Below are 16,307 nucleotides of genomic sequence, written 5' to 3'. Positions count from 1 at the left end.
ATGCCTGTCAAAGTTGTGCAGAGAACTGATGCCTAGTTATACCCATCCATAGGCACTTTCAGTATTTCTATCATCTATAAAAGGTCGGCATGGCCTCCCTCTCCACAGACAAGACAGTAAGAAATATGAGAGTCCTCGAAGCTGCCAGTTAGACACAAATTTTATTATTTCAAACTTTATATCCATGAAAAAAAAATTGAGTTGAAGCTGGGTTTCCTATTCAAATTTTTACTACTATATTAAAGAGTAAAATGATACTTTGGAATTGTTTTCAGGGATTTTAGCACATCATTTTTACGTGTTCTCAGTGATTTAATAATGATAAATTATATAAATCTACACTAATAGAAATCTTTCATCACCTTCCAAGGTTTCCAGCTTTCCAAAAAAAAGAGGGAGGAAGAGAATAGTTGATCATATCAGACTAGGTTGCAAGGACAAAACCCTTTTACATAATGACAATGAATGATGAAGATTATAATGACTATGATGAGATAAAATAATGATGTATTATAATGATGATATGAGCCGCTTTATAAACATTAACTTTAATCAGCTAGTTGCTTCAGTTACATTATCTTTAATCCTCATAACACCCCTATGAGTTGGTGATATCTCCATTTTTATAGGTGAGGAAAATGAGACTCAAGATAGCTTACAGAACCTCTTTTGGGGCTTTTGCACAAATCTATTAGGTGTTAGAGCTGGAATTTGAATCCAGCATATGGTCTTTTCACTATGCTATTCTGCCTCTATAATAGTAAAAGTGAATCTATCTTTTTGACAAAGATATTCATTTAGGGTGCAAACAACTACTTTTTATGTAAAAACTAAAGATAATTTCACAAATGTTATTTCATTTCATCCCGTAACGTAATAAGCTGTGATGCTTGTTCTTTTCATTTTGTAAATGGAGCAAAAGTCAAGTTGAGGAAGTTACCTAAGGTTTAAAAAATCTTATCCAGGGATTAGGTTTTCTCACTCCCAATGCTGTATCTACTTTGACTTTAACTTTCATTAGCATTTGGGGGTTATTATAAAAGAAATGAGAAACATCAATAGTATTTATAGTCCCAAGATCTAATCATTTTAATCTAATTGGTAACCTTGGTTGGATGAGTTCAGAAGGTCACAAATATGTGAAAAATATTATTAAAGATTTTAGTTTTTGTCTAGGTACATTTATTATTCCCTCTTTATACAATGTTTTGTAAATGATTTGAAAGAGCTTTTATTTATTTATTTTAATTAATTAATTTAATTTATTTTATTTTTGGCTGCACTGGGTCTTTGTTGATGCACTTGGGCTTTTCTCTAGTTGAGGCGAGCGGGGGCTACTCTTTGCTGCGGTGCATGGGGCTCTCACTGCGGTGGCCTCCCCTGTTGGGGAGCACCGGATCTAGGTGCGCGGGCTCTAGAGTGCAGGCTCAGCAGTTGTGGCACACGGACCTAGTTGTTCCGCGCATGTGGGATCTTCCCAGACCAGGGCTCGAACCTGCGTCCCCTGCACTGGCAGGTGGATTCTTAACCACTGCGCCAACAGGGAAGCCCAGAGAGCTTTTATTTTTTACTGTGAGGTTTCCATGGTGTTTAAAAATTTATTTTACTTAAGGATGCTTTAAATTTTAGAAGTAACAAATGCTCACTCTAAAAAAAAAAAGAAAAAAAAAATCAAACAATACAGAGGTTTCTAATAAAAAAAAAAAATGATACTCTCCCAATCTGACCTCCTGAGAAAACAACTATATCACTGAGTCAGGTATCCATCTATACCTGATTGAAAATTATTAAAGCTTCCTGAACCAATGTAATCTGTTGCTTTATTCTGAATATTTGTAAGTCATGAAAATTAGTCAATGATTCTAATTAAAATAAAAAATGAACTCTAAAACATAATCTTATCTTTACATAGCACTTTATATTTTACAAAGTGCTTTCATACTAGTTCATTTAATCCTTGAAACAATCTTATGAAGATTGTATCCCCAGTTTAGAGACAGGAAACCAAGACTCTGAGAGGTTATCATATTTTATCATATCTAAGATAACACTGAATATAAGGCATCCTGCCATTTTAGATGTTCCCAAGGAAAAAAAAATTCGGCCAATTAATTGTGATATAATGACTTAACTATACCCCTGTGAGACTTATAGGACCTACTATTAGAAGGCCTAGGTTAGTGTCCTGGCATTGTCCTTTCCAAGCATGTGACTTAAGTAAATTAAGTTCTCTGAGCCTTAATCTTTTCAAATCTTTTAAATTAGACATAATAATGCCTATCTCACAGGGTTGTGTGAGAACATATTGATGTAAAATGGTACTTTTAAACTGTAAAACTCATAAAATTTAAAAAATCTATATCTTTGGTATTATTATTTTAAAATATATTATCTGTAATAGTAATATTAATATTCTGTTGTTGAAGGCAGGAACTTCTGGATCTAAATTGAACTATTTTATCATATTAAATAATCATTAAAGCAGTAGCTGTACACAACTGCTACTGCTGCTGTCTTTCCTGAGATGAGTTAATACTTTGTCCTCATATGAACTCTGGAGAACACCTATTCCATTAACCTAAAAGAATGCATTCAGTTTGAATGAGGACATTTTCAGGCCGTGACGGAAAATATTTCTTTCTGCCACCATTTACATTTTGCTTGTCCAGTTATAGGATAGAAACATGAACTATACTTTAGACATCCTATTATTATAGAGGTTTCTAACTGTGCAAGGAATTAGTTTCATTTTTTGGAAGAGCTAATTCACTACATTTTACCATCTATGCCTTCTGTAATTTCTGAAGCATTCCTTGTATTTTTTCTGCTTTTGTGTTGGAAATCATTTTATGCTATAGTCTGTTCACCATGTTAGTACTAAGGTATACAGCCTTTTACTTAATTAAATCCTAGATATTGTGCATTCTGCAATCCCCTTGACAACTATATTCCTGCTTTGTGTGAGAAATTAGGTCTTGCTTGTCTAGCCATGCCTTCATACCTTATGGCTGCTGGTAGTATATGTGATTAAAGTATATATCTGAAATACTGTCCTGTAAATGATCTTCTATGAAAACGCATACGATGTGATAGCTCTGGGATTGACTCACCCTGGATATCTGTTTGTGTATACTAAATACTGGAAACATGGTGGCTTCCTGATTTTTATGACTGACAAACTGTATTATGTTTGCTTCCTATGTACCAATAGAGAATAGCAGATGGTTACTACAGATTTGGTATTATTAAATCATTTCAACACTTCAATTATCAGTAACTTGTTTAATGAAAAAGGCAAATACCCAACACTTAATTAATGTGCAGAAGGAGCAGTAGGGAAACATGAGGTAGTCTAAGATCCAAGATGATGACAGGCAATTGCTTTGTGCTGTGGACTTTTGGTTACTCACTGACCCGATATGCAATGATTATCAAATTTAAACATTAATACTGAATTTCAAGTGTTCCAAAAAATTATACATTCTGACCAACTTCTCTTTTTTTTTTAAATTTTTTTAATTTTTTATTTTTTTAATGCTATTCTTGTCTGCTTACATTCTTTTCATGTATGTATGTATGTATGTATGTATGTATGTATGTATATATGGCTGTGTTGGGTCTTTGTTTCTGTGCGAGGGCTTTCTCTAGTTGTGGCAAGCAGGGGCCACTCTTCGTCACGGTGCGCGGTCCTTTCACTGTCGCAGCCTCTCTTGTTGCGGAGCACAGGCTCCAGACGCGCAAGCTCAGTAATTGTGGCTCACGGGCCGAGTTGCTCCGCGGCATGTGGGATCTTTCCAGACCAGGGCTCGAACCCGCGTCCCCTGCATTGGCAGGCAGATTCTCAACCACTGCGCCACCAGGGAAGCCCCAACTTCTCTTTTTAAAAATGAACATTTGTTCCTTGCTACTCCAAACCTAGCCCATGCTACTACCATCTCCTATGTAAATCATGTAATAGCCAACTAGTCTTCCTGCTTTCTTCACTCTTGGCTACTCTTACAGTCCAGTTTCAAAAAACTGCCTGAATGATCTTTTAAAATGTAGACCAGATCGATCATGTTATTCCTTCTGCTTAAAACCATTAATGGCTTCTATAATACTCAAAATACAATCCTAACTCCTTCCTATGGTGTTCAAAGCCCTATATGACCTGGCTCCTTTCTAAATCTCCACCCTTACCTCCTGCTACTCTCCTGCTTGCTCATATGTATCAGATACCCAGGCTTTTTTTCTGTCCCTCAAATATGTCAAGATTGCCCCTATCTCAAGGCTTTTATAGTTGGCCTAAAAAACTCTTTCCACATAGGTTTCCTCCTGGCTGGATCTTGGTTCAAATGACACCTCTTCAAAAAAGGAGGAGTAGCATCCCCACTGACTCACATTCCCTTACACATCATCTGGCTTATTATATGCCTAACAGTCATCACTGTCTGGAATTGTCATGTACTTATTTGCTAACTTGTTTGTCCATCTCTGCCCTTACAATTTACTTAAGCAGCTTGATAGCAAGGATTTTGTTTATGCTGTTATCAAAGGGTCTATGTCAGGGTCTGGCGCATTGTAGATACTCAATAAATAATTCATGAAAGAACGAAGTAATGAATCTAAGTGAATCTAAATGATTACCTTTTCTTAAGTGATATATTTTTCCCTCACTTTTGTTTTTGGAAATAAAATTGTACCAGGAAAGAAATTACTTATTTTGCTTGAGGCTAGTAATAATTTGCCCACTTAAAACAAAATTGAATAACTCAAGTATAGTTTATTTTCCAGAAACCACCCAAGATTAAATTTGATATATTTTCTTAATGGAACATTATATCAGTAACCTACTTTCAATTTGCAACAATATAAGAGAATATGTGAGTTTGCCATTTTCCTTGAATGGTAAGACACCAGAAATATTTACAGTGGTTATTATCTGGCTCTGAATAACCAAGTCGCTAGAGAATAGGTCTGTCTTAAAAAACAGGTGAAACTGTCTCTCAAATGGCATCAGATCACATAACCTATTCCCTATGCGTGAAACATTTTCCCCAATTCTAGGAGAAGAAAGATATATAAATAATATGATCACTTTATGGGAAATAAATACCATAATGCCCATTCTAAATAGTATAGCTGACTTTCAAAGATATATATATATATACACACATGGCTATACACACGTATACACATGGTATATATATATATACAAGGCTTTTCCTTTGATAAATTCATGTTGGTTAATAAAAATATGCTTTGAAGGAAATAAGGAAAGCAAAGATGAGAGTCTGAGACCTCGAATAAGTACAATGAGAAGATGCTATATCAAGTGTGAGCTTTGGATCCAAAAGAAAAATTGTGAAGGCCTTTAAATATTGCAGTACTGCATTTCCCCTTTTTCTCAAAGAGCCTTTTCCCATCTGCCTAAATAACTTCTAATTACCATCAGAATGTAAAGACAAAAAGCAGCTATTACTGACATTCTAATTTTAAAAGTTAAAATATTGCTAATTGCAGACAGGAATATCTAAATTGAGACAGGAGTCTTACATAGACAAATATGTGTAATCGGATGGTTGTTGCTTGGTAGGGGAAAAGTTCATCCTTATTTTCAATGGGTTGAGTAAAAGCTATATAATTATTCAACCAATATGTAACAGTTGAACATCCATACTTCTGCTTTTATAAGAAATGCCACATGGGGCTTCCCTGGTGGCGCAGTGGTTGAGAATCTGCCTGCCAATGCAGGGGACACGGGTTCGAGCCCTGGTCTGGGAAGATCCCACATGCCGCGGGGTAACTGGGCCCCTGAGCCACAATTACTGAGCCTGCGCGTCTGGAGCCTGTGCTCCGCAACAAGAGAGGCTGCGACAGTGAAAGGACCGCGCACCGCGATGAAGAGTGGCCCCCGCTTGCCACAACTAGAGAAAGCCTTTGCACAGAAACGAAAGACCCAACACAGCCATAAATAGATAAATAAAAAAATTAAAAAAAAAAAAAGAAATGCCACAATGAAAATACTTGTATATACATTTTTAAGCACATCACTGATTATTCTCTTTGCAAAAATACTAACAGGTGGGATTATCAGGTTAAAATATATGACCATTAAAATTTTCTTTTAACTTTCAAAAAAACTTTTCAAATAGACTTTTTAAAAGCTCTTGATATATACTGCAAAACTGATTCCCAAGAATGTTGTGTCAAGTTATATTCCCACCTGTAGCGGATGAGAATCCTTACTTTCAAATTTAATTGGCGGCAGGCCCAGATGGCTCCTAAACTGAAGGGATTTTTTTTTTTTAATGCCTTATATATGAGTAAGTTGAGAAAAGAAAGTGTATTTTATGCTGGAAGGTTCCTGCTCCTTGCGTCCTTTGCTCTGGCATCATTTGGGCCCTCATGGGTGTTTGAACCTTTGCTCCAGCTGCTCATGTCAATCCTGTGTATCTCAGAAGCTGAAGACCCCGGTTATTATTATACTTTTACCCTCTGTTTCTGGTGCAGGGAGGCGTTCCTTTCTCGGTTTTTATCTTTTGAACACACACACACAACTTTAAACGTCATTTCTAGGTATAGGAACAGAATGGCATGAGATCACCCTACCATCTTGATCCTGAAGTCTATTCTGAATCTTGACAGCTACCTCCTATTTTCTTGAAAGTGGACTTTTTCATAATCATATATTTCTATGTATACATATATATATATATATTTGTTTATAAGAGCTTGAATGAACTGTGTGTGTGTGTTGTATGTTTCTCTTTATACAAGCCTTGAATGTAGAGAGCTCTCTACTCAGTATTGGTTTTTGACCTTTGCAAGAATATGTGGATCCCTGGCTGCCCTGACACTCAACCAAGTTGTTGTTGAAGGTATGCTCTAAAGCTCAGGCTGGAGGCTGGCCCATGTGCACTTGCATTGCAAGTATAAGGACAGTGCAGCAGTCTGAGGGGAGTGAGTCATGAGCCAGGACCAGAGGCGGCTGTGCAGAGCAATGTGGCCTGTGGTGCAGAAGCTGCTGTGCCAGGTTCCCTTTACATTTATTTCTTTACATACATTTCTTGTATGTCCCAGTGTGTGTCAGGTCTAAAGTGTGTCTAGGCTGCCTGAAGGACCAAGCCCCAGATGGCCTTCTGCTTGACACAGAAACTGCGTGGACCCTGAGGATTTCAACAAATGACACTGATTCTCCAAAATAATAGAGTAAAAAGAGTCCATCTACCCCCTAGCCAGTCTTTGACTTTATTCATTACCCCTTCAAATTAGAATGCAGGAAGGGGTTCCCTCCTGCCGGGGTTCCCTCCAGTTATTCCCATAATTGCTATTGCTGTTTAGCAGAGGACCTTCATGCTTCTCTTCTATGTGGTCCTACCTGCCCTATGTAGAAAAGTTTTGGGGATTTGCCTGTAACTGCTAGTGCTTTTGAAGACTTCCCCCCTATTTTTATATTCCATTGATCATTTCCATGGGAAGGAAGGTAGAAGCCTGTGTTTACTCTGCTGATTTACCAGGGAGTCAATAAGTTCTCTTTTTATAAAAAACCTCCTATTGGATATCCAGCCAGATATTGTTTATTATTTTTTTTCAGATATTGTCTTAATATGCATTTTTTAAAAATAGAACTGCCTCTTCCTGCTTTCATTACAGAATTTTGTTAATCTAGATGTCAATCAAATGAAGATTACACTTTAAAACATGTACTTATTTCAAATAAAGATGACACTAAAGCATTACAATACTGACCATGTAAATATTGATGGAGATCAATATAAGGGCCTCCAGAGGTCCCAGTACTGATTGAAAATGCCTATTATGTCTACATACTGTTTCACTGAAAGTAATGTAACAGAGCAGATCTAAGTTTCCTTACAGTTAGCAATAAACAACTGAAAGATAAGCTGCTGGTTCATACATTTAACCGCAGTTTCCTGTGATGATTACGTTCTAACTCAAAATCAATAATAGCATTAAATATTATATATTAAGAAAAGCTCTCAGCTATGACATTTTCAAATGTATCGAAGTTAAACAAACTTTAGAAAATAATTATATAATACTTACCATAGAGAAAAAGTATTCTTTATATTAATTACTATAAATAGTAATGTGGTACCAGCAGCAGTAACAGCCATTTATAGAACATCTTATACTTTCAGGTACTTTACATGTATCTCATTTAATCCTCCAATCCTGCCACTTCAGATATTATAATCTCTACCTTTTATATGAGGAAACAGGCCCAGAGGTTAAGTAATTTGCCTAATGAAGTTGGATGACCAATTGAGGTGCTCCCTGGGGTACCTCTAGGGAACATCAGAGATTCTGAGGCACATTGTTTACGTGGATTCAAAGTGCTGCTTGACTCTTGGCTGCCTACGTGATTCATATACTTCTCCACTGCTAGAGGTATTCTTGTGAGAGATGGATGGCCATGTTTGCAATGCTGTAGAAAGCATTCGTGTCCCCTGTAATTTTACATCAGGGGTTCTTAAGTCGGGGTTCATAAACACTCTGAAAATGCATGAAAAAAATGTGCTTAATTGCATATTTCTGGGAAGAGGACTTTCACCGGATTTCAATGGAGTCCATGATCCAAAAATGGTTCCGAATTGTCCTCTAGATATTCCTTAGTGACTGGTTTTAATCTATAAGACCTAAGAAATCTTAATTTCATTTCTGAGGAAATTCCGTAGTATAACATCCTGGAGTATACTTAAATTAACAAGAAAGTGGAGGCAATTACCCAAATGAAAATTTCAAATTGAAACTTGAAATAATCAGAGAGCCATGGCAAAGGAAATGAGGTGGAGGCTGTGGCTGAATTATCTACCACATGATAGCAATTTTCTCCTTTTCATTACAGATAGAAAAAGCTACTGCTTAAAGAGAAAGAAAAATGAGCTGAGTTTATCTGAATTATCACACTGAAAAAGATATGTCACATATAATTACAAAAGTGCTGGGAAATATGCAAACATTAGCAATTGTATTTCTAAATAGGAAGACAACATAGAAACAATTTGCTAGTTTTAAGCAGCGGAGTGGGTATAATCTTATAACAGATAAAAAGTGAAGATGTAATTTTCCACTTTTCTTCCAAAGAAGTTCTGCTGAACTTCAAAAATTTTCTTTGAATAATCATGTTTGACAAATATAAAGGTTAATGCTAGCAAGGTAATTAAAATTAATGATTACAATGTCCACTGGGCTATGTCTGTGCAGGTGTTTTCCTCCACTGTACCCACCCTAGCTTAAAAATGTCTGATATATAAAATTCTGATCTTACACATAATACATTAGTAGTGGCTATTTTCATCCCTCCTAAAAAATACAGAATTTCTTTATAAAAAGAGTTTTTATAGGGTTTCTAAAATATAATTTGATTTTAAAAAATGTAATAGGTCATACAAAATTACAAAAAAATACTCATTGCAGAAATTGAGCAGATACTATTAGAGGCATGGATTCCAATCCTCTATAGTATTGTTTTAAAGTCAAAGGTTACCTTGAAGGAAGGGTCTTGAACATTGCCCCTATTACCTAGTCAAGTCATCTACTACCCAGGACTTTACTCAAAATTTACTAGTTTGATACTTGATTAACATAGATTTTTTTTTCTTTTATAAATTTTTTGTGAATTTTTAGTATATTAACACGGACTTTTATTTCTCTCTCTCTCTCTCTCTCTATATATACATATAAAATCTGGTCCCCAGCATGGAGATTAAGAGTGCAGATTAGAGGAATAATGGACCGTTAGATGCTAGCACAAAGACAACCAGCAGACACACTGACTCCAAGAGAAGAGACAGAACACAAACAAAAAGGAAGTCCAAATACATGTTGGGAAAAAAGTACCTGGAGATAGGAAGAGGGAAGGATGGAAATATCTAATCATTTAAGCTTTCCCCAAGGATCTCCCTGTCAGTTGGGATGTTGGAGGTTACTGAGAGCACCCCTGACTCTGGGGGTGTCCAGTGACAGATCATGCAGTCCCTTGACAGAGGTATTCTCTCAGCTCTGAAGAGTAGGGAACTGGTTCAGCTGTTCTACAGCCCTTTAATTAGTTACCCTGCTGACTGCCCCAGGGTTTGTTCCTAGTTTTCCCTGCTTGTGATCTTGAGGGTTTTTCATGGTTCTACTTAACTCACTGTCTTTCACCTTTATTGTGTTCTGGGGTCCTTTGCACAGCTGGGCTGTATCTTCAATCTTATTCCATCTGTTGTATATTATTAAAAATTTCCTCAATATTGATTCCAACCTTCTAGGTTTCCAGTGCTGTTGTGGATTTATTTTTATATTTATTCTTCCATTTCAAAGAGACTTTAGATGGACGTAGAGGTTAAAAAAAAAGTCTCAATCAGCTATCTTCTGTTGGAAGCCATTTTGAGCACTTTAAATAAAGCAAGTATTCTCCCCCTACAATTGGTTGCATTAAGATTTTTATCGATAAGCTATCAATTTTACTGTAGGCAAACCAATGCATTTAACAAGATTAAACTATCAAACTTGAAATTTTCTTCTTTTGTTTTGCTAAATAAGTTATTTTTAAAAGCGTGAAAAAAATGCAGAAAACTTACAATCCATATCAAGTATGGCACGGACAGATTTAACAAGTTCCTTAGATTCAAGTGCCAGCGTTGCTGGGATGTTACGTCCACTCCTTCCCAGTGGTGTGAGGGACGTCTGGGAAGCTAACATAGCTCTTCTTTCACTATGGGGACAATAAAATAAAGCTAAACTTATTACACAATGAATAATATCTATCTTTGCTAAATCTGAATTCTTCTTATTAGTTATGAAATTGTACAAAAATTTTTGATTTCTGGGAACATTGTATTCTTATAGCCATAATCGAAATAATTCCCACAAAATAATATTTCTGTTTTCAATTCTTTATTATATAATAAATAGGCATATTTTAAAAATTAGGTTTACCTTATACATAAGGAGGAAGGGATAGAAGGACAGCTCCCTCCTAAATCATTTGTTTGGTTTATTTTGTGAGTGCTTGTGTTATGCTAACATGATGTGGCCTTTTATTTAGTTTGTAAACACTTAAATTAAGCACTTAAACATAAATTTGTTAAAGAGACATTTACTACTACTTCTAGTAATATTAAATATGAGTTCAATATGTATATTTGCTCCTGAAATTCTCTCTTAAACTCTTCCATTTGTTATCCCTAAAGCTAAAAAAGCCTAGAGCATTTATACCACTTTTAAAAAATGCAAATGTCACCTGAAATGAATGCATTCTGATACAATTAAAATGCAAGGTTTTACTTTTACCATTATGCTGAAACTTTTACTTGAAAAGAGACAATTTTAAACTGATGACAAAGCCATCATTACTTATAATCCATCTTCCTAAGCATGATAGTATTAATTCACAAGGAGAAACTAAAGCATCAATTCTCAAATTCAAATACAGAGCCTTTATTCCGTGTAGAATACCAAGGCCAATATCCACTACAGATGATATAGTGTATTAAAAAGACTGAGACGAATTTTACTAGTGTTTAACTTTCCAAGATGTAGGAAAAAGTTGCTTAATGTTGCTTTTTCTTAAAAAAAATTGATGTATAGTTGATTTACAATGTTGTGTTACTTTCAGGTGTACAGCAAAGTGATTCAGTTACATATATTAATGTTGCTTTTTAAAGTTACCTTTGTCCTGTGAACCTGCAAGGGCAGGCTCTGGCTTTTAAATAGTCATTTTTAATACCAAAGCTTTTGAATTATTATTCAAGGTCACAATGAAACCTTGGGTGGTGGGAGTTTGGGACATGTCTAACCCATACAAGCGGAATCTGACTGCTGAGTATTTTAACATCGTACTGAAAATAATCATCATGGTATTCACATAATTATTTTACATCATAAGCAGCATAGATAACAATAAAAACATCAGATTTCACCTGAAGAAATAAAGTATTACATTAAAATGAGTTTAAAGCTGTACTACCATATGTACTACCATGTACTACCATATTTTTCTAAATTCAAAAATGCTATGTGGAAACTTAAAATATAATGAATCACCTTCATTTATTGAACTGCTGTTTTCACAGAAAAGGGTGGAGTTTTCCTATGTTTCTGCAAGCATACGTTGCTAGAAGTAGAACAACATTGCTAGTGGCAGTCTTTATAAAAGGAAAAAATTGCTTTGACTATCTTAAGACTTTAAGAGATTTTAGTAGTTTAGCACAAGTACCAGATGAAGAATGTAATCAGTGGACATACTCTGCAGAAAGCACTTAAATTTTCTTACCTTAAATTTGACAAAGGAAGAGAATTATCACAAAACACTTCTTGAATAGCCTAGAGACAAACAAGAGAGTGAAGGTGATAATGTAACTTTGATAGCTTTTTAAAATGTTTTTTCTTGCTTAAATAATATTTATAACCCCCTCCACCCATACGATTAAAAAGGTATTTCTTTTATATAGGGAAAAAAATCAATTACATTAACATACAATTCTACTCAGCATTATAATACACAGAGAAACATTTCTTTATAGGGTAGTTATCAACTAATGTTTACATAGTATCAAAAGTTAAGAAAGTGTTCATTAAAACATAGTATATATTTGGGATCATATTACCCTGTCTCAATTATTTCTCTTAATCTGTAATGTTAGCTGGTCTTTTCATTATCTAAGCAATTTAAAATCTGACTGTAAGTCACCATTGCTGTTTTGAGGCCAGAGAATGTTTCACTAGCCATCAAACACCTTGACATTTACCTGTATGTCAGTTGTCTATACATTTCTTAAAAATGGACATAAAGTGATGTAACAGGAGAATTTACCTCTACAAAATGAAGAAGCTTTTCAGTGGATGCCTCAAAAGTTTTTCGAGCCATTTCTGATTTTCGCAATTGGCAGTCAAGTACTGTGATTCGCTTTCTTAACTCCTGAACACTTTCCTGGACAGAGATAGCAAAAGGAACATATTATACATTTCTTCAATTTTATACTAGTGGCTGTTATTTTCATTTTTTATTAACTAATATCCAACATTACTATATCATTTATTTTCTCTCTTATTGTACATATCTTCTGGTTTTGGGGGGTACTTAACTAATTGCATATTTTTAAAAGTTAAACTGCACGGAATGCTGCAAACTTTTTAAGATAAGCTACAAATAACTTTATATTAAAATATAAAATACATTTTAATTAGTTTATATTATATTCTTATATTAAAATACATTTTAATTAGTTTATGGTGTTTCTTGACAACATGGTTACCAGATGCTGATGGAAACCCCTATTAGTGTGGCACAATCCAACATGCTGAAGATATATATACATATTTAATATAATATGACCCAATGTAAAGCTGAGCTGATGGGGAAGTAAAATAATTCCGGGAAAAGTGAAGGAATTTCATGAAGATAAGCAATAGCAATGCTGAGTGAACCCACTGAAGTTAGAGTACACTGTAGCACAATTTGATCTCAGGGTATTTGCTGATCCTTGGAGGCCTATAGTTTGGGGTTTCATCAGGCACAAATGGCAAACAGGAGAACTTTAATGGGTGAATTAGGGAGAAACAAACCTTTTGATTTTTGCCTCTGGTGAATGGTTAAAAAAGTGTCCCCTGAATAATTGCCAACCACAGTCCCCCAACTCATGCAGGTTCCAGGTCAGAATTTATACTACCTGTGTGGCCTGTACATTCATAAGCTGAAAACTTAGTTTAAATTGGTCCCTGGCTGGTAAAAGCAAACAAGAAATTTCTCTAGTGGGTTATTTGATAAACTCAGACATCAAAGAATGCCTACATTTAATGTATCAAAAGAACGTGATCTCAGCAAATAAGCTACTATGGATGAAAAGTCAGCTGAAGGAAACAAATTATAGGATCAAACCTATAGAGATAGCAGCTACTGAAGTGATCAGATACAGAATATAAAGTTATGTTTAATATGTTTTAAAAATTAAGAATTTAAAGCATAATAAAGAAACAAGAAACTATCAAAATAGATCCAGATGACACAAAAAAATCGATACAAAAAGTAAAAATACAGGGAGGGTGGGAGGGAGATGCAGGAGGGAGGGGATATGGGGATATACGTATACGTATAGCTGATTCACTTTGTTATACAGCAGCAACTAACACAACAATGTAAAGCAATTATACTCCAATAAAGATGTTTAAAAAAATAAAAATAAAAAATAAAAATGCAGTAATAATTAGAAACTCAATTTATGCATTTACTATCCAATTAGATACAGATGAAAAGAGAATGGGTGAACTGGAAGACAGAGGTAAAGAAACTTGTCATAATAGAGCATAAAAATAAAAATGGAAAATATGAAGAGACAAAATAACCAGAAGAAGATCTAGCATACATCCAATCTGAATTACATGAGACAGACTAGAAATAATGAAAGAGGAATAGGTCAGGATAAAAGCTTAGGGTTTTTCAGAAATGGCGAAAGACACTTTTCCTCAGATCAGGAACCTCATTCCATGAATTTCAAGCAATATAAATAAAAATAAGTGAACACATGACTGATCATAGTCAAACTGCTGAACACTAAAGATAAAGAGAAAATCATCTATAAAGAAACAACAGATAGCAAACAAATGACAGACTGACATCTGATATCACAACCATGGAATAAAAACACTGAAAGAAATTCAGTGCCAACTTAACAATCTAAATGTAGCAAAAATATATTTCAAGAACAAGAGTCAAAAATGATGTTTCCAGACAAACAAAAATAGAGTTTATTACCAATAGATCCTCACTATTTCTAAAAGATGTACTTCAGGAAAAAAGAGAGTAATTCTAGCAAGGATGTCTGAAATGCAAGGAAGAATGTTGAACAAAGAAAATGATAAACATGGAGGTCTATCTAAATGAAGGTTGACTGCACAAAATAAACTGTAATAGTATCTAATTTATGATGTTAAAAGTCAAGAAAGAACTAAAATACTTAGTTAATAGAAATTAAGCAGAAACAGATGATTGGATTTATGTTTTAAAGTCCTTACAATATTTAGAAGAAGTGGAAAGCCAGTGATTAGTTTTATAATTTAAGTTAAAATAGAATGTTAACATTTCTAATATAATCTTTAAAAATTAGAAACCGAGTGTCTAACTTCTAAACTAGCAGAGTAAAATAAATGAAATGGGAGTAGGGGAACACAGGAGAAGTCTGACCCAATCCAAAAAAGAAAAAAAAAAGGGAGGCAAGAAATGACAAACAACTAGAAAACATGGGACAAATAAAATGCACAAAATAAAAGGGTAGAAATGAAGCCAAGTGCATTTGCGAATAAGAATGTAAATGGAAAGACCTTTCCAATTAAAGGTCAAAAATCAGTAAAATGGGGAAAAAAATCCAACTACCAGTTGTTTATCATAGACACAATGAAAATAAAAGGACACTGAAAAGTTGAAAGTAAAAGGATGGAAAAAATACATAGGTAAATACCAAAAGAAAGTTGGTATAACTATTTTAATATCAATCAAAAATAAGCATTAAGGGGGAAAGAAGATTGAAGAGTCACAACATTTTCGTAAAAGGATGATAACATAATTCTAAGCTTGTATGCAATTAAAAACATTACTTCAAATATATACAGAAAATTTTAAAAAGTAATCACAAGGGAAATTTTAACCTACTCCCTGACAAAGAAATTAATATGACTAGAGAAGAACTGAACCCCACAATTAATGATCCTGATCTGGAGGACTATATAAAACAACACATCAAATGATTGCAGAATTCTTTTCAAGCTCTCTTTGAATATTTGTATATATTGGTCATACAGTAAGCCATGAAGCAACGATCAATGAATTTTGGAGTTATCTATAGACTAGATTCTCTGGCCACATGCAATTAACCTTTCTGTTCCTCAGTGATGTTTATGAATCAAGATGCAATCATAAATATGTAAATTTCCCCCAAATTATATATTTAATGCATTTTCAGTAAAAATGGCAATCATATTAATTTCTTTTGATGGAATTTATAATCTGAGTCTAAAATACATATAAAAGATCAAAGGGTTTTGTAGCCAACACACTTTTAAAGAAAAAGAACTAGACAGGTTGATCGGATCAAGATTTAGAGTAAAAGAGACTTTTGAATGAGCGGTGCTGGGATAGTTGGTCATTCACTTAGAATAAAAAAGAAAGAATGAAATGAATCCCCACCTTATACAATGACATAAAACCATTACAGAAGGACCAAAGTTTTAAAACTTTTAGAGACAAATATAAAATATCTTTGGGAATGGAAGGACTTCTGGAAAGACACATGAGAGAAAAGACTGAAAAGTTTGATTACTTGAAA

The 16,307-nt window shown here is 34.5% G+C and overlaps 1 protein-coding gene across 3 annotated transcripts in view; it reads right to left on the bottom strand.

Moving 5' to 3' along the window:
* The window catches only part of STXBP4 (syntaxin binding protein 4), a 192,708-nt gene that overhangs the window by 62,338 nt on the left and 114,063 nt on the right, over positions 1-16,307 (bottom strand). For 2 of the 3 annotated variants that reach the window (XM_059908301.1, XM_059908302.1), the window contains 3 exons: positions 12,803-12,919; positions 12,263-12,312; positions 10,569-10,702 (listed from right to left, as the gene is read on the bottom strand). In XM_059908301.1, the coding sequence (XP_059764284.1) occupies positions 10,569-10,702; positions 12,263-12,312; positions 12,803-12,919 (301 nt within the window). The remainder of the gene's footprint in view (positions 1-10,568; positions 10,703-12,262; positions 12,313-12,802; positions 12,920-16,307) is intronic. The other variant, XM_059908303.1, reaches the window with a different exon arrangement.

Source organism: Balaenoptera ricei, chromosome 20 (genome assembly GCF_028023285.1).
Source record: "Balaenoptera ricei isolate mBalRic1 chromosome 20, mBalRic1.hap2, whole genome shotgun sequence".
NCBI lineage: Eukaryota > Metazoa > Chordata > Mammalia > Artiodactyla > Balaenopteridae > Balaenoptera > Balaenoptera ricei.
Note: the sequence above shows the minus strand (reverse complement) of the source record. Positions and strands in the feature narration are given on the sequence as shown.